The sequence below is a fragment of the Sceloporus occidentalis genome, unplaced genomic scaffold (genome assembly GCF_023333645.1).
Source record: "Sceloporus occidentalis isolate IW3139 unplaced genomic scaffold, rSceOcc1.0.p SCAF_41, whole genome shotgun sequence".
Classification (NCBI taxonomy): Eukaryota; Metazoa; Chordata; class Lepidosauria; order Squamata; family Phrynosomatidae; genus Sceloporus; species Sceloporus occidentalis.
Window position 1 is genome coordinate 6531176 of NW_028317021.1, and position 26148 is coordinate 6557323.

Here is a 26148-nt window from a genome sequence, read left to right on the forward strand (position 1 = left end):
GTTCCATTTGGCTAAGGAGCCTGTTCATTATCTCTTTCAAGCAAACATGTGCATTCCCTTTTTCTCCAGCTCTTGTCTTCTGGCGTTCCCTTCTGAGGAACTGCAGAGGGATTTCAAGAAAATTGTATGGCTTTAATTCATTTCCTTGACAATATATGTGTATTTATATTGTGCGAGGTGATCGGATCCCCTGCCTTGTCTTTACGTTTGCAGTAAGGTGGCAGAACCGTCTATATCTTTGAGTGGACTTGTGGCTCCCCCCCAAAAAAGATCTCCTTGCAAATAGAAAATGTGCACACCAAGGAGAGGGCTGAAACAGATGCATTTCCCCTGATGTCCTAGACTGTTACTTGTGAACATTTTTAAGAAGGAAAGGCCAATGCCAGGGAGCATTTCAGAGTGCCCAGTCCATTGTGCCCCATGTATGGGCTCCCAGTCTGAGTCAGGCAGACAGGAAATGTTTCACTTTATCTGTATGCAGGCGGGCGATGAGCTCAACTCCCGGCTCTGGGAGCTGTTCCAGTTCTAGAGAAAATTCCTGCTTCTTTGCCCCAGACCCTTGGAACAAATGATTTTCCCATTCCGGTGTCGGTTTGGCCCCATCAGCCGCCATCACCAAGAAATGACACACAGAATCAACAGATGCTCCCATGTCTTCTGTTTGTTTCCCATTTATTAAAAATGTCTTTAATGTAAACAAAAATAAATAAAATCAAAGACCCACTTCCCCCCTGTGTTTCTGGGGAGAAGGGGAAAGGGCTGATTTTGCTAGCTCTTTTTTGGAAGGAAGTAGAAGAAAATGATCAGAACAGATGGGACTTGTGGAGGGATGAGTCCAAGAAAGGCCAGGCCCTCACGTTGGGAGACCGAACACCTTAGTACTCAGCCCCAGGTCTTCCAGAAAGAGCAGACGGATCGGCTCTGCTGGCCCTCCCCAGGGACTGCTGCAGTTGGCTCCACATTGCAAAGCAAGCTGGGTGACTCACTGGGCCACAAAACCCAGGAGGATGCGAAACTCCAAACACCAACAGCGTGACACGGTCAGAAAGCAGAAGTGAGCTGTTCCCACATAGGCCAGGCAGCTGTGATATTTGGAGGGGTTTCGGCCACATCCCCTTCCAGAGAGAATAGGAAATCCGATTGTACTTCTCCCTCACAGGGCTACTTTTCAGAACTCCTAGACTTACTGATGATGACTACTTGCCTTGAGGTGAGCAGAGTGGGGCCCCCAAGAGGTTTTGGGGCCCACTAAGTGCCCCATTTCTGGCAAATAAAGGGTGAATTGCCTCTTTTGGAAGCCTCTGGGAAGGGCGACCCACCTTTGCAACAGTTGTAGTAGCGTCACCTGCACCATTTCAAGGTGTTTCCTCCCAGAAAGCTAGACTTCTAAGCAAATCTGTTGCTTAAAAACATTTTCCAGCCTCTTCTGGGCAAGTTGTTTTGCTTGTTTGTTTTTTGCCTTCTGGGGCAAATTGGGTCACTATTATGGGTCAGCTCTTGCTGGTGATGGTCCCTTGTGCCCCGTACCAGTGTGCCTGGTGCCAAACCTGTGAGATGTCAGATCCAAAATGCTTTTTGTTGTTGGTCTTCGTTTCCCCTTAATGGTTTTTAGATTTGCATTTAGACATCATTCACAGCACTGTCTCAGACCATATGTTCGTTCTGTGTCTTCAGAGTACCATACTGAAAAGTAGAATTAGAAACATGTCCCGAAACATGTCAGAGTGTGAAAGAACAATGTGCTTGGCTTTGTGTTCTCTCTCTCTCTCTCTCTCTCTCACACACACACACACACACCTCTTTTGGCAGGGTTGGGCCTGCCTGTTTTTCCCATTCTCTCCCTCACTTGCTTGTACCCCCCATTTTGAGGACAAGGCTTTGGTCTTCCTCAGATTTCCTGGCTGGCTTCGGCAGTCCTCCATCTGTGAGCGGTTTCACAGATGCTGGAATCTCAAGCAGCTGTGGAGTTTCCTGCTGCTCTTTTGCTTCTTAACTCTCCTTCCTCCAGTCCCTGGGCTTTGTGGGGTCAGCTCTTGCCAGGATCCAGCAGGCCTTGGGTTTGGCTGGGGCGCCTGCTGGCCACCACCATACCTCCTTCTCTTAACAGTTCTGACCTGAGTGGTTTGTTTCCTCACTGGTGGCTTGTGAAATGCCAATGAGTCATGCCATCCTGCTCAGCCAAGAGAATTTCTGAAGCGCTTGTCTGTGGAAAAATCCAAGGACTTCTCTGAACCCGGACTGGAAATGGTGTGTCTGGTAAACCAGTTGCGTGGTGAGCTTCCTGCTTTCATTTAGAGCCTGACTTGCGCCAACTCTTGGTAACAGCCTCGTCTTGGGCTGCTGGTGCCAATCCAACAACATCAGATGAAAAAATCCATCCCATCTGTTCTCTACATCCTCCCCCTCAAGTTTCCTGGGGTGATAAATGGACAGGAAGAGAGCCACGTAGGTGTAGCTTTTTCCAAAAACAAGGTGGGACTAATAACCATGGCACAAGGTCACCCACACCCACCACATGTAGTGCCTGAACCAGCCAGAAGTGTGTCATTGCACTTGGCATTTCAGGGGATCTAATCTGCTAGACAAGAGCAGTGTGTGCCCCTTCGTTTCAGGTTCATGCCCCTTAAGCACAGGGACAGGGATTGGGCATTGAATTCAGTGCTGTGAGAATCTCAGGCAGATGAGAGGTTGAAACTCAGTGTTCTAGCCCTTATGAAAACATGTGGGCTGTCATGGTGAAATCTCAAAAATACTGAAGTAGACAAGTGGCTAGTGGGCCAGAACTCAGGGTTCTCGTGGTAAGTAAAAGTAGCTTAAATTAGGCAGAATAAAGATACATCAGATGAGATCCTGTATGACACAGTGTAATAGTTCCACATGTAGAGCTATGCTGTAGCTGGAGAAGTGTCTGGCTATGACCTTGTAGCCAGATGCAAAACTATTAGTCATAGAGGGGCGAGCCCCATTGGCTAAAATGGCAGTGCGGGAGCGTGTGGCCATTCAAACCAATGGGGCTTGAATATATGTGAATTTCCGTTTCCACTGCAGAACAGATCCCCTGAGAAAACAGGGGTGACTGTACATCATTTACTGTAATCTGTTGATGTACTCCAAAAGTCTCAGCAGATGATGTAAAAAAATCTTGTCTATGGCTGCAAAGACATAGTCCAATGCTTTTCCAACCCCTATGCCCAACTTTCCACAAGGTATGGTGCGGCTGGACAGGGGGCTGCACTGGCTAGATGGCGCTTTGCCTTGGTCTGAGATGGTGCTTTGATTGTTGCAGTGGGAGGAATGGAATACCATCCTCTGCAGTGCCCCAAAAAGGCTCATGTGGGGATAAGGTGGACTTATGGTGGTCCAAAATGCAAAGCCTCATTTCTCTCTCCTTTGCTGGGAGCAAAGTGGAAACCTTCCCCATCCTCTTGTTTCTCTCAGCTTTTCAGAAGAGGGCCAGCTTGATGCTTATAATGTCATAGTAGCCCTCCTTGCAGCTTTGTGGAGGAAGGAGCCAGAAATGTGTGGTGTCTTAGGACTTTGGGGAGCGGAAGCCGCTCAGCAGCCTGCTTCTCCTTGCTGTCTTGAGGAACCAGAAAAAAAGAGAACTTGTCCTGGGAACTGAAGAGACCACAAACAGCTTTGGAAGTCCCCACATCCCCTTCTGCTTTGCTGGCAGAAGGCCCCCGACCTGGTCCCTAGGGTTTCATACACCCAACAGGGATGGGGTGGGGGTGGGGTGGCACACATCCTTTGCCTAGGGCCCCTGGAGAGGTCCTGCCAGTCCAAGTACCATTGCCAGTTGGGAGCTAAATGTCTTGAGACAAGGAGGTTCTGACTAGAGTAAAGGTATTGCTGAAAGCAGAACCATGAAAGGTGGCATAGGCATGGCATCTGAACCAGCTTTTCTGGGCCTTGCTAGGTTGCAAGTTTTCTCCTCCTTCCATCACCAGTCATGTTGCCTTTCATCCCACCCACCCCGTGCCAGAACTTTGCTTGAGAGTGAAAAGGGTGAAAAACCAGTGATGGGGCCGACCGTTGGCACACGTGGCCGTTTGGTAGGGTCGCCTGACTCTTCCCTCCCCTCTTCCATTCCAAGCCCTCTCTCTCTGCAGCAAAGGGTCTGGGTGTTCCTGTGTGGGTATTTGGTGGGAAACCTCAAACTTTGTTGTATCTATGTTGTGGCAGTTGAGAAAACGATGCACATAGGTTTCCCAAGAATTGACCTTTGAGGATGTTCACTACAAAGGACAGGATAACCCTAAGCATGTTTACTTAGAGGTTGGTACAATCAAGCTGACGAGGATTTGCTTCTTAGTGTTTAGGATTGTTGTTATGTGCCTTCAAGTCATTTCCAACTTAGGGTGACCTATAATAGGGTCTTCTTGGCAATATTTGTTCAGAGGGGGCTGGCCTTTGCCTTCCTCTGAGGATGAGAGTGTGACTTGGCCAAGGTTACCCAGTGAGTTTCCATGGCTGAGTGGGGATTTGAACCCTGGTCTGCAGAGTTGTAGTCCAATGCTCAAACCACTATATCACACTGTCTTACGTTTGCAGATGAAATATTCAAATATGCTAAATAAACTAAATGAAATGGTGGTGGTGGTTCTTATGTTCACAACCCTGTTTAGCCACCAGCCAGGGTGGCGCTTTGGACTTGTCTGGGATTTTGAGGCTGCAACCAGTGGGTAGCCTCACCAGGGCTTATGTTCCACTTCTCTCCACAGAGCTCAAGGCCCAAACGGCAAGCCAGCTGCTTAGCCATCCAAGAAATCCGACGGTGCACTTGCCTGGAGATGCCTGACAATGCGCACACCTTTGTGCTCAAGGTAAGGGGAGTTGAAGGGATGAGGGCACGGTCTAGAACAGGGCAGGGGGAACATTTTTAGTATGTGCCACACCACTGTATATGGCAGTGGTGGGACTAAGTGGCCGTTGCAGTCTCTTCCAACTCATAGGAGTCCATGGCTCTATGACTTTGGAGAGGGAATCTCTTGTTGTGATGCAGAACTGCCGCGCTAGTGGGGCTAGAGAAGGAAATAGAAGTCTTTCTGGAGTTTGGGAGGATGACTAGTTTGGAGTACAGCTGGTGGGGATTCTGGGAATTATGATCCACAAAAGTAATTTTCTCAGCTGTGCCTGCCCTGGGTTAGATTGTGGGTCCATCTGGATTGTCCACTTAGACTGACAACAGCTTTTCAGGGCCGTCCCTTCTTTCTGTAGAGTCTGAGATTCCAAAAAAGAAATGCACCCTCCAGGCCCTTCTTTTTTTTCTTCCTCCAGATAGGACAGGGCAGCTGTTTTGCCTTTCTACTACTAGGAGTTCCTTATGTGCTTCTCTTTTCTCTCCCCACCCCTATCTCTTGTAGGAAAATACCTCTACAGACCTCATATTTGAGGCTGGTGATGACCAGCAGCTGTCATCTTGGATATCTGAAATTAAAGATTGCCTTTCTCAAGGGTAAGCCAGAGCTCTGGAATTTTTGTGTGGTACAGTTCTGCAGACTATGATCTTGAATGCTGAGCTTTTAAAAAGAGTTTTCTAGTGCTTATGACTAAATGACAGGTTTGAATGGGAGGCTAATGGCTAGTGAAATCTCTGGACTTAGAGGAGGTACTGGCATGACCTGCAGCGTTTGACATGGAGTGAAACTTGAGTGCCTTCTGTAAGCCCTTGCAGCGTACCTTGCTAAAATGCCATGGAATAAATTATGCACAAGTGTTTCTTTTAAAACACAGAACAAAAATGTTGCATGATTGTATTATTCTCAGGACACAATCTTTGACCTCTAAAAGGGAAAGAGGCAGTCAGGCAGGCAAGCTTGCAGAGCCCAGTGTTTCCTGGTGCAGAACAAGAGCACCTTATTTTGGTTGTTTTAAATTCTGTAGTACACACAACTCTGGCCACAGCTGAGAATTGGAGAGTGTGTCATTGGGAATAGAGATTGTTGTCCCTTGGACTCCCTCTTAACCAGGAATCTTTTTTTTTCTGTGCTATGATAACCTCTGGAATCAGAATGAAGCTGATGCCATTGTGCATCAGTAGAGGATCCTTATCTCATTGCTGAGTCAGTTACTAGATCTTGCAGGCCCCCTGTATCACATACAGCTGTTCCAAACACCCCTTTCTGAACAGCAGGAATTCTTGCTACTGAACTAACATGAAACTTGTCAGTAGGGAGTGCTGTACTGATTTATGAAAAGCCTGGCCATGTCTGTCTTAACCTTTCCCATGAACTGCAGGCTCCTTTCCGGACCACTTTGTCCATGCCATGGTGAGTGGCACACTGGTTGTGCAGGGCCCCAGGTCCATATATTCATGTAATTTTATTATGCCAACAAGACTAAAATGTGCCAGCCTTTTGAGAGCTTCAGAACTCATCATTTGGCAAGATGTTACAAACAGAGGAAGCCTGACAGTGTTGAAGTTGTGGTGTCTGCACATTCACAACTGTGAGGTGGAATAGGAAGAGAAGGGCTTCATCTTGGTTGGCCGCTAGACATGGCAGGGCTGGCAGGTGTCAATGTGCCACTTTTCACCTATGCCCTGAGCATGCACCATAGTGGGAAAAGGTCAGAGGTTGTCTGCTTCCTGATTGACAGGAGAACAGGCCCCTGATATTTACAGCAGCTGCTTCCTGGTAAGTCAGGATTGGGGAACCTTTATGATCCCCGTGTATTCCCTGAACTATGGAATACTCAGGGGATGTGACTGTGAATCAGTTACAAATGAGTAACTCTAGGCTACACTTTCATACAGTTGTGAGCTTTTCCTGTAAGTGACCTAAGTCGGTGTGCCAATTTTTCTTCCATGGCTGTTTGCCATAGATCTTTATGCCAAAAAGTCAGTGTTAGACACTAATTCATTACTTCGAAAGTTCAACATGGGGAGTTGGTGTTAAGCCTGTGACAAATAAAGACTCTCCTAGAATGTCTAATTGTGTTGGTCTTCTGGCTGTATCAGCAGGTTCCTTTCTTTGTGTTATTCACACAACCTTTGTACCAGAGCATCGAAAGAAGACTTGCTTCTTTTTTGTAGGTCTGCAGGAGATGATGTTGACCTGATCTCAGATACTCACTCAGAGACAGCAACTGTGAGCCCCACAAACAGTAGCATGGATTCCCTAAACCAAGGTACTTGCATCTTTCCTAAGAACCACCTGCTTTGGAAACGTGGGCTGGTGGTCAGCGTTTTGAGGTGATTCTGGTCCTGCATTTTTCAGCAAAAGGCAGACTGCTGGATGCTACTCTAACCAAGCGAGAGTACTAAAGCATCCAGCTTCACCTGCGGTGTTCAGTAAAATTTTATATTGTATTGTTCATTCTCTGGATTTCCAGACCGCACACATTTGTGTCTGTACAGCTTCTCTTGGTGGGATTCAGACCAAGAATGCTGAACTTTGATCCAGTTCAGCAAACCACTTCTTATGTCCTTGAGGAAATGGGTGGATGTGGGATTGCTTCAGGCCAAATAAGCTGTGGTTTTCCTGGGAAGCAGTCCTACATCTCCACTTTAATTTGGATGAAAAATGAAAACCCTGCTCTAAAGGCTTATTTCACTCTTTTCCCCACTCCTAGCTGCCATGCAACCGAGCCTCCCAGACCACTACCTAGCCTCTTTCCCCTGGTTCCATGGCCCTATTTCTCGAGTCAAAGCTGCCCAACTTGTCCAGCTCCAGGGGCTTGAGGGACATGGAGTTTTCCTCATCCGACAGAGTGAAACGCGTAGAGGAGAATACGTCCTCACTTTCAACTTCCAAGGACGGGCGAAGGTAAGACACCTCTTCTCAAGGAGGCCCTTTCTCCATGGCCCCTCAACAGGGAACATGCAATGGTGTCTGAAGCCTGCAAATTCCCCTCGGGAAGTGGTTGGGAGAACTTAACTGTTGTAGTAAAATCAGGAACATCAGTAGACTTGAAGAGCTCCGCCACTCCTTCTACATCTAAGTAGCTTCTTCTTTTATATATGTTACTTCTCTTTAGGCAACCTGAGAAAACAAAACTTTGTGCATTTGCACGTGTGCCAAGCCTGGATAGCAGTGCCCAAAGAAATCCTGTATCTCCTGAATTCTAAATCTGGAGAGAAGATTTCTAGCTATACTTGTTAGCTACAGGACCTTCCAAATCTGGGGTGGGATCAGTCTAGCCTGGGGGGGGGGGGATGAGTGCAACCCAGGGGGGCTTCTGTATGGCCCTTGCCCCTCAACATCCCCAGTAGGGACAAAATGGTTGGGGGATGTGGTTTGGTGCCCTCCCCCCCTTGAAAAAGAGCAAAATAAGAACAAAAGTGGTCTGATTTCACAAAACAACAGGCATGGAGGACCCCCAAAATGGCCCTCCAACCTTCCACACCTGTTAATAAATGCTGGGGTCTGAACCATGGGATGTGTCTGCAGAGAGGGAAGGAATGTGCCCCATAATTGCTAAAATGGTAACACCCCCCCCCTTCCTGCTTTGTCTTGGCAGCACCTACGGCTTTCCCTGACAGAGAGGGGCCAGTGTCGCATCCAGCATTTGCGCTTCTCCTCCATCCTGGACATGCTACACCATTTCCAACGCTGTCCCATCCCCTTGGAGTGTGGCACTGCCTGTAATGTGCAGCTGTCCAGCTACGTGGTGGTTGTCCCACATACACAAGGTAAGAGAGCTGCTGTGTGTCATTTGAAATTTGTTGTTGGGGGAGGGGGGGAAATCTCTCTTTTGCTTTCAAAGTGGAAGCTTCTGTCTGCTGAACCAGCTCTAGAATAGATGTGAGCATATGCATTTGTTTTGTGTACAAGTACATGCAAGCAAAGCAAGTTATTTTTAGCTTAGGTGTTAATTGCTTTGTAGAGAAGTCTCCATCACATTTATGAATGGCGTCTGTCTAGTAGCAATTGTGGAATGTCACAAAGGGATCAGACAGGGTAAAACATGGCCACTTCTTGAGCAGCAAGTCAGCAATAACTAGTGATAGGGCAGGGGAAGGCAACGTTAAGAACAGTATGTTCTTGTACCCATACAAGTCAACTTCCATGAACATTTGCAGAGGTTACATTTTATTATTATTGTAAATCGGTAGAACAGCAGGAGCAGGCAGGAAGCAAGAGTCAAGCAGAATCTTGGCCAGACAGAACCAGGGGCTGGCCTAACAATTGACATTCTTGATACTTCTAGAGGATTAATGTCAATGCATATTGTGTATGAGGAAAATGTTGTGGCGTTCACTGTTGCCAGGGTTTGGCACTGAGGCACACAAATGGGAAACCCTTAAAACCAAGAAATTACAGCTTGTCAGTGCCCTAGGAACAAATGCCCAGGCATCTGTGTGCCTATCAGTTCTGTAGAACAAAATGACATCCTAAGAAGAAAGTTTAGCTGCTGGAGAAGCAGGATTCTAGTTCTTAAGTACCAAAGGAGTATTTTTGAGGTAATGCCAATATGTTGAAACCTCAGAAAGCAGAGAAGGGAATGGGGTAAGTGTATTATATGACACCTTATCTTCCCCACAGCAATGTCATCAAGTTGTACTCTTAGTTGAATGCAGATGTTGGGTTGTCTGTTTAGAAAGGCGTTCATACTACAGACAGCCTGACTGGACTGGTTTTTTTCCTCTCTCTTCTCCTGAATGGCAGGCCCCAGCAGCAACACAGTGCCATTCTCCACCTTAGTCCACCAGTGGAATCCAGAGAGCCTTTCCCAGTTTAGCCCATCCAGATGTCCCCGGATGCAGCTGGCTGACAACCTTCGCCGCAACTCCTCAGGGGAGCAAATCTTCCACCTGGTGCCCCCTCCCGAAGAGCTGGCCAGCAGCACGGCGGCCATGCCACTCCATGGCCCAGCCCCACCGCGCCAGTGGGACAGCGACTATGAGATGGACTCCCAAGGGAGGGGCCACCTGCGGGCGGTTAACAACCAGTACACCTCCCTCTGACACAGCACCTGCTTTTGCACAAAACTCTTTTTGCCAAAATGTTTTGGAAGGCCACTGAAGTTGTGTTAACTATTTGAGATTGAATAGCTCACGCCCCTGTGGCTGTAAGTCTTGGATTTGGTCTGTTCAAGGGCCATTTGTTTTGCCCACCTTCTTCTTCTCTTATCGGTTTTTCACATGGCTTTGCCTTTGCTTTGAGGTTCCTGGTGCTTTGCTACAGGTATATACAATCCTCTGCAGTTGTTTACCTTTGGTCTCTTTCTCTCATCCCATTCCTCTTTTGAGGGGAGAGGCTGGGTAGTGGAAAATGGAAGTAAGCAGGTCAAACTGGTTGCTGTTACTGACCAAACAGACCCACCCTCCTCTTTCTGCCTCTTGAATTTCACATTATTGTTGAATTAAGGCACTCTCACCCTTGCGCAGCGTTACTTTCTTGTCTGTTTCAAGGATTAGTGTCAAGTGTTGTTTTTTTATTAAGTTTGTGTCATGCAGGGTTACATGACTAGAAACAGACTACTGCTGAAACAGCACACACCAGAAATAACCACAACATAGGCCTTCTGATACCCCTGTTATATTGAATAAACACTAAACATCTCCTTTGCGGGCTGAATGACAAGCAGTCTCAGCTCTAGCAACCCATCTCAACAAATTTCCTTCCCTTGAATGTTTTTAACTGTGCAGCTTTGCAACAAAACACACAAATTGAACTGCACAGGAGCTGCAATTGTGTCTGTCACGGAGGAGCTCACCTTTGGCATGTAGGAAACTGCCCTACACAATCTGGTAATGATGTAAGGAACCTGTATAAGAAGTTCTACTACAACTCCCCATCACTCTGCAACACTGGCCCAAGGCTAATGGGAGTTAGAGTCAGGTGGTTCTGGTAAGGTGAGAGAACTTCCTTCTCGGCCCTAGCTAGTGCCGCCTTTTAACTGGAAATGCTGGATGAGTGACTAAAGGAGACCTCAGATGTTTTCAAAATACCATGCTCTACTGCACCCTTGAAGATGTTTGCCCTGGTGGTGGTGGGTGTTGTGGGGGGGGCACTGTCACTGTTAAATCTTCTACTTCTAGTATTAGTGACCCTGAGTGTGGCTGCTTCAAACTGATTCTAGTAACCCATCTCATTTGACACCTGCCCCTTCTTTTGAAGAGAGGAGCAAGTAGGCACTTCATCACTACTTTCTACTCCACCCCGCACTACACTAGTCTTGCTTACCAGTAACATTTTCAGAACCAGCAACTCCCATTTCCTATGTGCCTGTCTTTCTTGTGCCTCACTCCCGATGAAGCAGCCGTGCTTCTCGCATCTGTCCAAGTTTGCTGTTAAAATGGAGATAAAGCAGAAGCTATATGAGAAGACAGCAGCCTCTGCTGGGCAGAAATGTTTTTATCACAAGATTGGAACCACACATTTGGAAGGTTTTGTGCCACTGAAAACATTTCTCATGACATTCCTTTAAAACCACTGAGAGGGCTTTCTTGACAGGAGGAAGCCTTTGCAAGTGTCCAGCACCCAACAGAGCAAAGGTTTTGCCAAAGACAAGCGCATGAGTCAGGAGGCCTGAGGGCATGCCCTTGCTTCCTAGTTTTAAAATGGAGCTTCATTTTTCTCTGCTACAGAACAAATTTGTCTCAAGCCAGGCATACAGGTTCATGCTGCCCTTTGTTAAAATTAGCTTCTTCCTCGCCTAGCCTGATTCCTTTGCTAGGCTGTCATCAAGCAGGCCACAACCTATCTTCTTTCACTTGACCAACACTTGTGTGTTCCCATGACCCACTAAAACAACTTGAGCTGCAGCCCCAACCCAAGGCCTCTAAATGGCAAGGCAGGGAGGGTACCAAGTACTACTTGGACAAACAAAATGGAGCTTTTCCTTCAACATGAGCCGGCAAAAGAGCAAGTGGAATATCTTTGGCTTCCTGTGAAGAACAAGTTGGATTCTTAGAAGCCACACAAAACAAATAGAACTTGGAAAGCTGTCTTATCAGTGAGTCCATCTAGCCTTTTCCACTTTGGCTGCTTAGGGAGCCAGACTACACATATAGTGGACCTACGCTCCATCAAAGTGTGTGGGCAAAGCTACTCCTCACCCAGCTGTGGTACGAGGGCAGTTGGGCATGCCTCCCTATTCAGCGGCTGTTCGGGACAGACAGCAAACCTGTGCCACTCAGCTGCCATTGCACTGCTAGACAAAACGGGTTGCACAAGGAGAGACTGGCTACTTCCTTGAGCAAGGTGCAAAAAAACAGGCCTCATCCAACCCAGACTAGCAACAGAGGGGTTCTTCCCTGCTACCAGCAAGGGACTTTCTGCCCCACCATCCTGAAGTAAACACCTGAGGGAAAAGTGATCCAATCTCAAATGACTTTTCAACCATTCTAGAGAAAGGATTATTTTGCACTCCTCCCAACCTTAACAAAAACAACAACAGCTAGCACCTCTTATCACACAGCTCCCATGACCTTCAAGCCAGTTGCTTAGAAACTCAGGGAGTCCCCAGCTCTAGCACACTGAGCCTTGCAAACACTAGGTCAACACTCTGAGATCAAGTGGCTACAAGGGGAATCTGGAAACGTCTTGCTTTTTCAAACCCAGAGCCCTTTGGCTTTTTCACCAGCATTAAGGCTTTTTATTTGGTGGCTAATTACTCCAAGCTTCCTCAGAGCCAGTCCTTCATGAAGATGATGCACCCATTTGACATCTTATGTTTAGAAGCATATTAAATGTGATATGGGACCACAATTGACTAAGGAACATAGCAGACTAGTCTAACGGCTTGAGACACAAACAAGGGCTTAGTTGCCATTCTCTGTGTGAGATCTGGTGGGAAAAATACCTATCAAATTAACCAACATCTCAAGGTAAATCCCAAACCAGCAACAGTCCATGCTCACAAACCCTGTAGTTATTGCTCATTTTAATCTGTTTATTCACACATGATAGATAGCCTGATGTTATGGGTCTCGAGGGACCTGTGTGTTGGGTGGAAAGGTAGGGGAGATTTGTCACAACACCCATTTCTCCCCTCAAAAAGGAAGGGAAGATATTATTTTAAAGTTCATAATTTCTATAGCAACCCATACCAATCTGCCACACAAAAAACTACTACAGCATATCATCTAAGCAACAAAGAAAGTGAGGAAAATTGGGAAGCAACAAGTCAGCCAAAGCTGCAATTGCTTGACTGAACACAGGAACTAGGCCGAGACATTTGCAAGCATTTTAGTGCCTTCCTTCAATTCTCAGGGCAAACTGAAAAAAGTTACAAACTCTGGAACTGCAAAAAGAATGGCAAGAGACTGCCATCTAGCCAGCTTGATTTTGCAGGGCTCATTTACAAATGCACAGTGTTCAGCCTCTTGTGCCAGAATTGCCTTTGCCCAACAGTTCTTTTAGCATCCAGAAAACTGAACTGCATGCACGACCAACTAATGGGTTAAATGCCAACCTGTCATCTAATTCCATTTTTCTAAGGAACAAGAAGACTCTTGCCTTTCCTACACAGTAGGCCTAAGCAACTCAAGCTTGCATGAGACAGTCTGTAAGGAAGCAAGAGAACCTCAAAAGCAGAAAAGTAAGGGAAAAAACCTCAGGGAGGCTCTGTTCCAGATCAGTGCCGCCATCAGCCTTTCAGAGTGCACTTCCACTCGTGCCAACAGAAATAACCTCTACATTCTCAGCATTGTAACGGAGGTGCCAAACCTTCAAAACTTTCTAGTGCAAAACTCCAGACAAAGCTTGGCTAAATTACTTTGGTGGATTATGACACTCATCATCTCCTAGGATGGTGGGGCAAAGATTAATTTCTAAATTCACCTGCAGCAAGGCAGGTAAGGAAAATACCTTCAGAGGCATGGTACAAATTCTTTTCTATGAGCAAAACTCCTGCATTCAAAAGATTGGAGCACAAAAATTATCCTCTGCAGTTAGTTTTCAACATGAAATTTAAAGTGAGGTTACCTGCATCCAGCCGCCATCTATATTGAATGAATGCCAGGCTTTCTTCACACTGTTCCACGGATGAAGAAACGGGGGGTGGGGAGGTAGTGTTACAGAACATCATCCAAAACAGGGCCTGAGCATCTGACAGCTAGAGGCAAAAGCCTTGCCTACACAAGTTTGGTCTTTTTAAAATCCTGCACATTTAGCTCTGTAGACAAGACATTAAGGGGTTCGGCCACTTGATGCCCCAAACCAATAGGACTTCAAAGTTAACTTGTGTGTTTTTTTAAAGTCTTTTCTGCTTTTGTATAGTAGAACTGTTCTATATTTTGTTTCTGTATGTACTGTACATGTAACTTATTCTGGAATATTGCATAAATATACATACAGATCTGCTCTTGCAGTAAACAAAATTGTTTAAAGTTTAACAGTGGTTCTCTGACCATTCTTTGCTACTCCCACCATTCTGTTTACACAACTGTTAGTGCACATTTTACAGTATTTTAAAGACTAAACCAGTCACTCCTTTGAGAACGGGAAGAAGAGAGAGGGCTGCTATCCTCTTTGAGGGTCCTGCTAGAAGGGTTTGTGGTCAAACTTACAGGGGCGCAAGGCAGTCAGATTTCAGGTGGGCCCAGCTTGGTTGCCTTCCTTTCCTCACCTGTCAGAATATTTGTGCTTCTTTATGCACCACTAGATTTCTAAGCTGGATTGAACTGCAGGAAGGGAAAAAGTCATAGCGGCAACAAACACAGACACCAGCAAAGAAAGGTCAGTTTTTAAAACTTTTTTTATTTTTTATTTTTTTTAAAGTTTTTATTTTATATTATCTACAAAGTAAAAGTTTCCTCTTAACTTAAAAGTTACACTGCTGCCTCGCGGCAGCAGTCCCCCCCCTCATCAAACATGATTTTATAAATAATAAATCCTTATCCGTTTGACGATTAGAATTTAATTTTTCCAAACCTCTTTCAAGTTTAGTTAGAAGTAAAAGGGATTTTTTTTAAAGTCTTGGTTTTCTTTTTTTTAGTGAGAATAGCAGCAAGAAATCACTCTCATTTAAGTATTTCTCTAGCTGATGAATTTGTCACCGTTGAAGGGTTGTTTTAAAAAATAAATAGCTTTTCCAGTTTTTCTGCAAGCGGAACTGGGGCCTGAGGTGAAAGTTTTGTGTTTTGCTTTCTCTTTGTCACAACGTATGGAATTATGGAATTGTTTGTTCCCCAAGGGTTCTAACATGCCTTTGTCTGAGTTCAGATTTCTCCCACTGATATCCTTTTTGATGTTAACATTTTTTTCCTCATAAAAACAAACCAAAAGAGAGAGAGAGAGAAATGCTAGGTTTTTTGTTTTTTGTTTTGTTTCTGTGCTTCCAAAGTTGGCAGAAGCAGAGGAAGGTAGGTTCTTTTGCCTAAAAACAAAAAGAAACAAAGGAGGGGGGGAGAAGGAAAGAGGGATCCAGCCTCACAGTTACTCCAGGTCAGCTTTACAACTGTTGTTGATGGTGGGTTTGTACTGTAAAGAGAAAGGGGAAGGGGGAGAAGAGAACAGATTTGAGACGTTAGAGCAATCCCTCCAAAGCCCATTAAGAGCAATTCTAAAGCAACTTGACTGTAAGAGATCTCTAGCTGCTACTACCATCTACATAAATATCAGCAAAGCCAACTTAGTTGTCCCTTTTTTTGCCTCCAACTCAAAAAGTCTTATATTCCCTAAAGAGAGGAGGGATGGGGAAGAGGAACAAGAGAGAAGTCGAGAGAACAGTTGCTTCACCACCACCAGAGCACAGCAAGAACCGCAGCAAGTCAAGGCTTGGAAACGGCAGGCAGGGCCAAGCTCATCCCACTTTCCCAGCATCCCATTTCTGAGATGGCAGGACCAAAGCAGAGCCATTCCTCTGGTAACTTCTGAACACTGCAGGATACCTAGATGTGTCCAGTGCTTCCAAGAAACCAGGCAGGTGGGGATTCCAACTGATGCAGTCTAGATGGCACCCCTCCTCTCCCTCTAGTAAGGGAGGAGCAACCGCTACAAACTGCCATCCTCTTGGGGGGCGACCCTGCTCTACAGCTCCCTATCTCCATGCTCCACGTCTAGTTGCTCTCACACAGCCTTCTTTCTGCTTCCTCTCCATTCTTCTCTCCTGGCTTTCTGCACTCTGCATGGCACATGCACTCCTCTCACCTGAAGGGTGCGTCATATAGGGGAAGTGTGTTGCTGTCGAAACTGGAATGTGCTGTAGTGCACTTTGCGCAATGGCGGCTTGGGCCCCACCGGGTGGCGGCTGGGTCGTCATGAGCATCATTGGAGCCTGGGCAGTTGGGTGAGAAGGAGCCATCCCCGACTGCACATGGGCCTGAAACAAAGAGCTCTTTAGTAGCAAGGTCACAAGGAGGGACCCACGCCAGGCCAGGGGACTCCCTGCCACAGCGCTCCAGTGCCTGCTTCACTTAGACAACTAGCACACCCCAAAGCACAAGGGCCCTCGCTGGCAGGTCGCACAAAGGAAACAGGGCAAGCACTGGCTGAGTTTGGAAAGGTGGACATTACGAGAAGGAGAAAGGGCAAGAGAAGAGCAGCAGGGAGGGGAAGAAGCCTCCTGCCCTGTTTGAATAAAGAAAAGAGAAATGCCACCATTACCAGCAATACAATCTCACAGCACAGGGGAAGATGGAGACTTCAGATTACCCAGCAAAGGACTTTTTTCAGTTCTCTGATCTCAGACCCAAAAGATCCACTTACCTACTCTGTTGCTACACCTTTGCCACCCTAACTTACCATTCCTAGGCAGGCCCCAGCCACCAAACATTCAAGAAACCATTGTCACAACTGGCCTACTGGCCTCCAGACAACTCAACCACTGAGACAACCCGTTCTGGCTTCAGCCAAGCAGGGTTTTTAGCACAAGGGAAGGGGCCTACACCAGCCATCCACGAAACCTCAGGCAGCCACATATCCCAGCCCCTCCAGCTGTGCCTCCACCTCAGAGAGACAGATATACCAAACACCCCCCCTTAAAAGTAGGGGAAATTTTGCCATGCTCCCCACCCCCTGCTATTTTGGGCCCAGTAGACAACTTTATTTGACAAGGAAGAAAAGTGGAAACAACCAAAATTAAATAGGAATTATTTCTCCCCAAAAGGTTGGTAGAAGACCTTTAAATGTAGCCATGGGGGGCAGGCTTTCCCCAACTAGTTGAAGTAGGGCCCTTTTCATCCTGCTTTGTAGTGGAGGGTGCTTGGCGGCCAATCTCTGCCCTACGGAGATGTGCCTTTTTAGGTATCAGCAAGGTGGACAGATTTTAAATTTTCCTTGGTTATGCTTCAAAGGGCCAATGGATGCAGATTGTGGTATATTTGAAGAGAGGCAACTTTTTCTGAAGCACTATGTGGACTCAAGCACACAGTCACCCCATCACTCTTGTCTTCCAAACTAGCCAAGTCTCACTGGTATGTACAACAGCCAACTCAAAAGGCTGGTTGCCACCTTCAGGATCACTAGTGGAGAAGTCTTTCCCCCTCAGCCCTGGTGAACATGTAGCTTAGCATGTGTCAGGAAAGGAGATGGGAGAGTTTTACCAGTCACAGCTTGGTGGTAGACAGAGCCTGGCATTACCCTTCCTGGTTTCAAGCCCACTGTTACAGAGAAACATCTCCCACAGTCTCCATCTTCCTGATACAGAGAGCCACTGGGGGCCTGTCAAAGCCCTTGTTACCTGGGGGACGTGGGCCATGTGCGGTGGGTTGGTGTAGGCAGGCTGGACGTGGGAAGGATGGATGGCAAACACTGTCTGTTGTGCTGTTGGGAAGCTGCTCTGCGGAGACTGGGTGTTGGACCCGGGGGTCATGGAAGGAGGAGTTGGTGCAAGACCGGTGTGATAGATAGCTGACTGCTGCTGAGCATTTGTCAAGTGGAGGGCCTGGGCAGCCTGGTGTTGATGGGGCTTCACGCACAGAGGAGAGACAGAAAACATGAGAAATGGGTGACCAAGCAGGGCATCGCAGAACGCTCATGCTCAGAAACATTTTTGTCACAGTTAATCCTAGCTGCTAACACTTTTCTGGGGGAAATGACAGCCTCTCACCAGGACAGCAGTTCCTACTACCTAAAGCCACTTTTTGCTAGAGAAATTGTGCATTTTATCAAGGACACACAGTCAAACACAAAGACCAGCAGTTGGCGCTCTTACCTGCACTGGGCTGGGGGCTGGGTGGCTTCCTCCATGCTGACTCTGCTGCTGGCCAGTGGGGGTGGCAGAAGGCTGTGGGTGGGCTGGGTGCGGATGTAGGGTGGCACTCGGATGGGCATATTGCTGAGCAAGAGAACCAGTGGAAACTTGGAAGGAAAGAAAAAAGAGAAATGGAGAACTGACATCCAGTTCAGAAAAGCACATACAACTCCTGTGACTAAACATCTCTTTTTGTAGTAACAACTTTTCTTACCAGGGTTGACCCTTTTCCTCAAAGCAGGATTCTTGAATAACATGCCCCTTGGAAGGAGCAAACAGAAGGGCTGCACCTGGATTCGACATGCACAGTCCAATTTCTAAGACGTTCATTGGTACCTAGCCACCACTGCAAAGGCTGCAGCTCTAGCAGCAAATGGCAGAATCCAGACTGGTATCAGCTGTGAAGGCTGCAGGCTTACCTAGTTTGTTAATCTTGTCATAACTTGATATTCTCTCAAACAATAACTTCATAGCCCATCTGATAGATGTCCTGACCAAACAAGAAGCGGGATGCTGAAGCCCTAAAGGTTAAAGGCTTTGTGGGACTCTTCGGATTTCTTACTGGGAGCCTGGAGGGAATCATTCCCATCTTTGTAGCTGACAGAACTCGAGACAAGGGTTTTACTGGGGTAGCCATCAAAAGGAGCTCACATTTGACCATCACGATGGTGTTCTTTACATAAAATGGCAAAATTAATGTTTACTTATTGGAATATTGAGGGGGAGGTGTTTTCAAGGATGTTAAATCCAAGAGTGCAGAATCTGTGGCTACGATGGGCTAACTGTACATTGCTCTGGAACTTGGAAGATTCAAGGGCCCAGGCAATGACAAATACTGTATATATTCACGTATACTGTATGTCTATTTTACTCAAAGAATTGACCCCAAAAACCTGTGTCAATTTAACCATGGGCTAACGCAAGTACTATACTTTAAGTCTCATTTTAAAAAGCACTGACCCCCCTCTGTTCTCTCATCCATCCAGACTTTAGTGTGACCACAAACAGTTATGCCGGCTGGAACTTTGTATATTCTTTGGCATTGTTTTCCTTGGCTTCATCCTTTACATCCTTTATTATGTGCTCCTCAGTTTTACCCTCGACTTATCCACAGGTCATATCAAAATCCCTAATTTTGCCCCCCAAAACCTGCCCTCGATTTATACATGAGTTTGACTTATAGTCGAGTATACACACTAAACTGCAGAATGCAACACTGATGCTAGCTTACATGTAATTTAGCTGCTTCCTCTTAAACGTTTTCTGGCCTCTATTAGGCAAGTTGGCAGCAAGCTCTCTGCGCCAGCTCTGTTAGGTTAGATCTTGCCTAAGTCACAGACACGAGTCTCAGGCATTCACTGCCCTTCTGGGTCCCCTCTTTTCCTTCCCCTGGCCCATAAAACTTAAACCTTCTTTCTCAGAACCAAGAACTCTGCACAAATGACTGTGGACCACTGCAATGCCAATAAACCTCCTTTCGCAGGGAACAGATGGAGGTGGGCGACTTCCTTAGGTCCAGGGGCCACACATGCTCCACAATGCTCCAGACTTCCCATCCACATGCCTCCAGTCAAAAGCTCCACTTGAAAAGTACCCCCATGAACTCTAGAGGTTCACATCTTCACCACATTGCAGGGCTACCAGACCTGATTTCACCCCTGGAGTGGTCCTTTGTCCCAAACAGGGAAGAATCAGAACTCACCACCAGTTTTGGAGGGGAGGGGACCCACACAAAGACACATAAAACAGGCCAGCCCCTGTCCAGTCATGACAAAATTATCCTCCATGGTCTTTAGTGTGTGGCAGGGCACCCTTGGGGCACGCCGCTCCTTTTGCCCATCGTTGCCCTGACTCTGTTGGTCCAAGGAACTGCAGGACACACACAGAGACACACATATGCATATATACAACTCGGCCCATTTTTGTCACTTTTGGCAAATTGCTCATAAAAAATAATCAAAACATCATTCAGCATCTTTACATTCCTACAAGATTCACTGTGTCTCATCTAATTTTGCATAGATTTCGTGTTAAGACAGAAGACATTTGTCCAACAAGCCTATCCCTGACAAGATTTTTTTTCAAAGCTGTTAACTATACAACAATCAAAGTTAGTACAAAAAACCCCAACTCACTGGCAAAGTAGAAAGAAGGGCCTGTCTCCTTGCTGTAGGGTATTTTGGGACATGCTGAATTTGGGAAATAGAAAGGGAAATTAGCCACATGCACAAGAGGAAAGCACCACTTCCAGTCTTCTGGAAAGGTTAACAGTCAGAGATTGTTTTATACACAAAACAATTGGCAAAGAGGGAAAAAATTAGAAAGATCTTCAAAGGCACAAAATCTTCATCTGGACTATACATTATGTTAAATTACCACAGCATTTAAAAATATTTGCAACCAAGATAAATACATCAAAACTGGATTTCCTCAATAAGCATAGTCCTTTCCCCCCACATATTGTTCAGTTCAGCATACCAACATTTTAATAGAGACAGACAATTAATAGGTGAAACACAAAGCATGAGAGACAAGGAGAGAAAACCAAAAACAAGAAACATATTGATCAAATAGGAAGATCAAGAATCACAGGCATAAACCTTATTTGGGTCTACACTTTAGAATAAGCCTTTCAAGTCTCCACAGAAGTTCTGCAGTTCCTGGCTCCTGCTACTTCCATATTTATGCAAGTGGTTAATCGCAATGAATACCAAGTAACTCCTCCGTCAGGTACCACCTTTTGGAGCAAGGCGTACTGCATATTAACATAGGCCAGCTTTGCTATGATCCAAAATAGACACTGGATAGAACACCACCACTTTCTGCTTTCTCTCCCCAAAGTTCAAGCATGTGCGTTTGATTCAGAAATATCAACTGCAATCCTGCAAGACCAGTAAGTATTACAATCTCCACATTTCAGATGGGAGTGGGAGTTAAGGGGCTGAGGGGAAAAGGGACTTGCTGATCACAAATAACATCATGAAGGTGAGATTTTGAGGGAGGCATTTCCTGGTTCACCTCAAAACAAACACCACTCCTTTGCTAGTGGAAGACAACTTGGTGCAAGGCAGTCAAGAATGCATGAGATGCTGGGAATTGAAACTAGGCTTTCTGCATGCAAAGTACATGGTCTACCACTGATTTTCCCAACTAAAAGAGAGCCCACATTCTCACAGTAATGGTACCAAAGCCATAGCCATGGTGCTCTGACCCAGGGGTTTGGTCACTGAACTCCCCACCTTACCAGGGGTTCTGCAAGGGTAGTTGGCTTCAGGCTTGCATATGTCTCCCAGCCAAACAACAGCCTCCCAGAATAAGACAATAAGTCAGAGAAGTAGGAGCCCTGGTGGCGCAGTGGTTAAATGCCTGTACTGCAGCCATTCACTCGAAACCACAAGGTTCCGAGTTCAAGACCAGCAAAAGGGCCCAAGCTCGACTCAGGCTTGCATCCTTCCGAGGTAGCTAAAATGAGTACCCAGACTGTTGGGGGCAAATTAGCTTACTTGCTAATTAGCTTACTTGCTGTTCACCGCTATGATCTTTGGAATAGCGGTATATAAATAAAACAAATTATTAATTATTATTAAGTAGTCCTACCTGTAGACTCCCCTTTGCTAGGCAGTGGCTCCACACAAGATGCCACTGGCTAGCCAAAGAATATCATCCTCATGTCTTAATCTAAAAGCACCCCAGTGTCTTGCTCCAAGCAAGAGAGGGCTCTCATCCTTAAAGTGCCAGAGGAGTACTCTGAACACAAGGAGCATTTGTTTGGACAATACTTGCAACCACGTTCACGAAGGGGCCTACAAGACAGCTTTCAAGAACACTGCAAGTCAAGAAGACATCTACTCAACAGCTTGCCTTAAGCCAAAGTGTGGAAAAGAGCAGCTTCGCTATTTACGCACAAGATGTCGTTCTTGGCTTCAGCGGGCAAGGAATCAGTGGGCAAGACCCTCCCTATAGATATCAAATGGCAGAATGTGCCTGATGCTTCATTCCAGACATATGCCTTGCAGAACCCCTGTGCTAGGATGCAGAAAATGGCTCCAGCATAATACAATTCATACCCAGGTATCATCCAAAGACTGCAAGCACTGATAGTTGAACAGTGCTAAGGAACAGGAATTGATTCCCAAGTTTGTGTGAAGGGATGCTCTGGCCCCACAAAAATCTTTGCACAAATTGGATGAGTCAAGAGAACAGCACTTATTAGGAATCCAGAAGAAAACATGATATACAGACTCTACTGTCAAAACCTAATGGCTGCTCTTTGCTGAATAGTACTATGTCAGCAGAGGCTGAATGATGGCAAGGCCTCCAGCTCATTCGCATGTGCAAATGATGACATAGACATGCAAATGTGCACACAGTGATAAAATAAAGTATTCTGAAAAGGCCTTTGGAGAGGAAGGAAAGGGATGGGAAGACTGCAGTGTGCTGTGTTTTAAAATGGGATCTGAAATGGAAGAGTCCCAAGTGTTCATGCTTTACAAACTGCACTTGGCTCCCCAAGTCTCCAGCAATCGGAGGAGGGTCACAATTGATTTTAAAACTCAAGCAGAAAGTGCTCCTTTCCCCTTATCGATTCAGTAATGCCATCTCCCAGGGCAAAGGGAGAATCTGAAAAAGGTTAAAAAACAGCAAAGGACGTGTCCTACCATACATCGTGTGTGTCTGCTCATGAGCACCATACTGCGTAGCAGTGGAAGAAACTAAGCCAGGCTGCAGGTGTGCTGGTGGCGCCATCATCCTAGCACTGCCCTGTATGACAGGGCTATAAACATGAGGGTGCTGCATTGGGTATAAGAGAGAGAGAGAAATGCAAAAGAAGAAATATGTCACCACAGGTATGTTTGGAGAAACAACAACAAAAAAGGCGCTCCAGATTAGATCAACGTATTATCAAGGATGACTTGGATATCAGAAACCTAAGTCTCAAATTAGGTGTGCAAAATATTATTTTAAAAAGCTTCATGATCTACCATAGCTCTATTCTGTCAGATTTTCTAATCTGTGTTATTATGGTACAAGGGCTATAGGGTTTATATAATATTAATTATTATTTTGTATTTTAATGCTATTTTAATGTTGTAAGCCCCCTCGATCCAACTGAAGAGGCGGGATATAAATAAATGTTATTAGTTTTTTGTGGGTTTTTCGGGTTATATGGCCATGTTCTAGAAGAGTTTATTCCTGATGTTTCACCAGCCTCTATATTATTATTATTATTATTATTATTATTGGGATTTGTACCAGTATATTTTATTAATCCTCACCTTGTTATTCCCATTACAAAAATGATTCACTAATATTGGCCAATTTTTCATTTCTGCTTCTGATATTTGTATTAGTAACATCCTAAACAAAAAATGTATCTTAGGTAAAATTTTCTTTTTTACTAATGCAATTCTACCAAACCACGATAATTTGATATTTTTATAGTCTTCCAGTTTCCATTTAATTTTGATCCTTAATTTATTACAATTTTGTTCCTCCAATTTTTGGCAATTTTTTGTAATATTTATTCCTAAATATCTAACTGCATCTTTTAATTTAATATCTATCTTTTTATCCTTTAGGAAATACTGTTCTTCTGTATCATCATCATCATCATCATCATCATCATCATCATCATCATCATCATCATCATCATCATCATATATCCCACCTTTCTCCCAATATAGGCACTCAAGGTAACAGGGACTCCGATTTATTCCACTTTACCTATAAGCCTGACATTTCCCCAAATTCCTTTAAATATCTTTTTACTAGGCTGTACATATAGGATCCAGGTTTGATCTAACAAGTGCTTCTTAAAGTTATTGGATGTGGGGGACTGGATGGGTCTTTCCCCTATGATGTGCCAGGGAAATATGGCACATATTTGTGTACAGTGACTAAAACTGTTTCTTTCTTTCCTGTAAACTCCCCATTGACCCGCAGCCAACAGCTCACAGACTGGCACTGATCCACCGACCACTCATTTGAGTAGCACTGATCTAAGGAGCCTTTGTGCATTTGGAAACAAAGGCACCATGTGTATCGCCATAAGCTGTAGTATATAAGTTGACAATTCACCTCTGTAGTGTTCTTTGCAGTGTTATGGAGTAGTCTTCCTACAATACTCAGTGTGGCAAGACACAAGTTAACATTCCAACATTAGCAGGAGAACAAGCGACCGAGAAGCCCAGCCGAAGGCATACCTGAGACTGATAATGTGGCACATGCTGAACAAGAGGTTGGTTGGGGAACTGCTGGGGGCTGTAGGCAACATACTGGGCTGAATAAGCCGGTGGCGTGGCTACAATTGGCGCCCCAGCAGCAGAGGCAGGGTGCATCATGGTGTTCTGGTGGTGCTGGTCTTGCCGCTGCTGGGGCATATTGGATACTGCAGGAGGAGAAAAGGGATACCTTAATAAGGTGGACGTCTAACCTCCCCTCCCCCAAGATTATGTCAACTTTTCTATATAGAGCTAGGTATGACTGGAATCCACTGACAAGCCACATACAACCAAGGCCTCACATTTTAGCAGAATTTAGCAATCTCATTGTCTGCGTGGGCTCAGCTGTAAGACCATAAGGATAAGTCAGCTCAAGGAAAGAGGGGGCAGTACATTCAGGCAGAAAAAAGGTGCTGTAGAGCTATATGACCAGTTACTGGTAGTACTAGGCTATTGCTTGACCCAAGAAGGCAGTTACTGCTACATGAGCTAGACATAGTAACAAACTGGACAGGATAGAGACCCAACCATGTGAGGAGCAAAATGTTGGATTTGATCCCCTTCCCCATCACCATTCCCTTCTCCTTATGTGTCATGTCTTTTTAGATTGTAAGCCTGAGGGCAGGGAACCATCTGAATAACTATTTTGTAAGCCACTCTGAGAGCCTTTAGGGCTGAAGAGCCGGGTATAAATACCATAAATAAATTAAATAAATCTAAAGAAGACATGCATTTCTTTTTCACACTCAAATGTCACCATTCTATTTAAGTCTCTCTGCACTGGTTTAAAATGAGTCCTCAACGATTCAAAAGGCTGTATCCAAAGAGGAGATCTATAGGATGACAGGGTGTTGGGGTTTTTTTTAATTCAAAGGTTAGCATCTAATTTGTTCTTCTGGTGATTTTACCTCATAGAATCGACAGAGCTATCAAACTAAAGAAGTCTTGTAATAAAATAGCAGATCAATAGCCAAATATTGTGGAAGGGTTTATAAAGCCAGGAGCACCACACTAAACTGAATGCTGCAAAGCCCCCAAGGAGACGAACTAGTCGCCGGTCATAGGAAAGTCTTCTAGAACAGCCTCTCCTTATATGTTGAGGACACCAAGACCACTGACCAATGCAAAGTGCTACTTCACCCACAAATTAAAATGTAAGAAAGCAGCTGGCAAGACAGCGCCACTGTTTCACATGCAAAGGAAGCACCAAGAGCATGCAATACTATATTATTCTCACCTTTACCTGCTCTATAGGTCTTGGCCTGATTGACTGGCATGGGGGTCATTGGAATTGGGTACAAAGGCTGAAAGTGAAAAAAGGTCGGCCGTTAGAAAAAGTTACACAGACACACTCACACAGACACAACCTTCTCCAGAAGCATTCACAAGCGGCAACCTGAGTTCTGCCAGCAGAGGTTTGGTCTCCTCTGATGGGTCCTACTTTCTTTTCACTACTACTTTGAGCCAGTTATGGAAGGGACTGCAATGCAGAACTGGAAAAGTGCCTCCAAAGGATTCCTTGCAATGTGCAGAGGACCAACCAAGTTAACCACTCTAGCAGGCAGCCCCAGCATTATTTTATCTTCCCAAAAGCCCAATTCAGAGAGCCTATAGCAAAGAGTATATAATGGCAGTTTCATGGTCCAGATCTCACAGAAAACAGTAGTCTAACACTCCTTCCCCGAGGTGTTCCATTAAAAGAAGAGGGAAGGAAAGGGGGCACAATTCTCAGGCTCAGAAACCATGGTTTATCGGATTGATATGTTTGAACTTGGTCTAGCCTGAAAGCAAGTTAACAGTGCTCCAGATCACAAAATAAGCTGGGGCCAAGCCAACTTTC

General features: G+C 45.5%; 2 protein-coding genes across 7 annotated transcripts in view; one reads left to right on the forward strand and one right to left on the reverse strand.

Moving 5' to 3' along the window:
- SH2B3 (SH2B adaptor protein 3) overlaps positions 1 to 14287 on the forward strand; it is a 45235-nt gene extending 30948 nt beyond the window's left edge. For both annotated transcript variants that reach the window (XM_089489830.1, XM_089489829.1), the window contains exons 3-8: positions 4725 to 4826; positions 5367 to 5458; positions 7037 to 7131; positions 7576 to 7769; positions 8464 to 8635; positions 9612 to 14287. In XM_089489830.1, the coding sequence (XP_089345956.1) occupies positions 4725 to 4826; positions 5367 to 5458; positions 7037 to 7131; positions 7576 to 7769; positions 8464 to 8635; positions 9612 to 9910 (954 nt within the window). In that variant the 3' untranslated portion in view covers positions 9911 to 14287. The remainder of the gene's footprint in view (positions 1 to 4724; positions 4827 to 5366; positions 5459 to 7036; positions 7132 to 7575; positions 7770 to 8463; positions 8636 to 9611) is intronic.
- Positions 14288 to 14631: 344 nt separating this feature from the next.
- The window catches only part of ATXN2 (ataxin 2), a 52394-nt gene continuing 40877 nt past the window's right edge, over positions 14632 to 26148 (reverse strand). For 4 of the 5 annotated variants that reach the window (XM_089489826.1, XM_089489825.1, XM_089489827.1 and 1 more), the window contains 8 exons: positions 25546 to 25612; positions 24291 to 24475; positions 22746 to 22878; positions 20223 to 20276; positions 18049 to 18194; positions 17575 to 17802; positions 16044 to 16215; positions 14632 to 15374 (listed from right to left, as the gene is read on the reverse strand). In XM_089489826.1, coding sequence (XP_089345952.1) covers positions 15346 to 15374; positions 16044 to 16215; positions 17575 to 17802; positions 18049 to 18194; positions 20223 to 20276; positions 22746 to 22878; positions 24291 to 24475; positions 25546 to 25612 — 1014 coding nt within the window. In that variant the 3' untranslated portion in view covers positions 14632 to 15345. The remainder of the gene's footprint in view (positions 15375 to 16043; positions 16216 to 17574; positions 17803 to 18048; positions 18195 to 20222; positions 20277 to 22745; positions 22879 to 24290; positions 24476 to 25545; positions 25613 to 26148) is intronic. The other variant, XM_089489824.1, reaches the window with a different exon arrangement.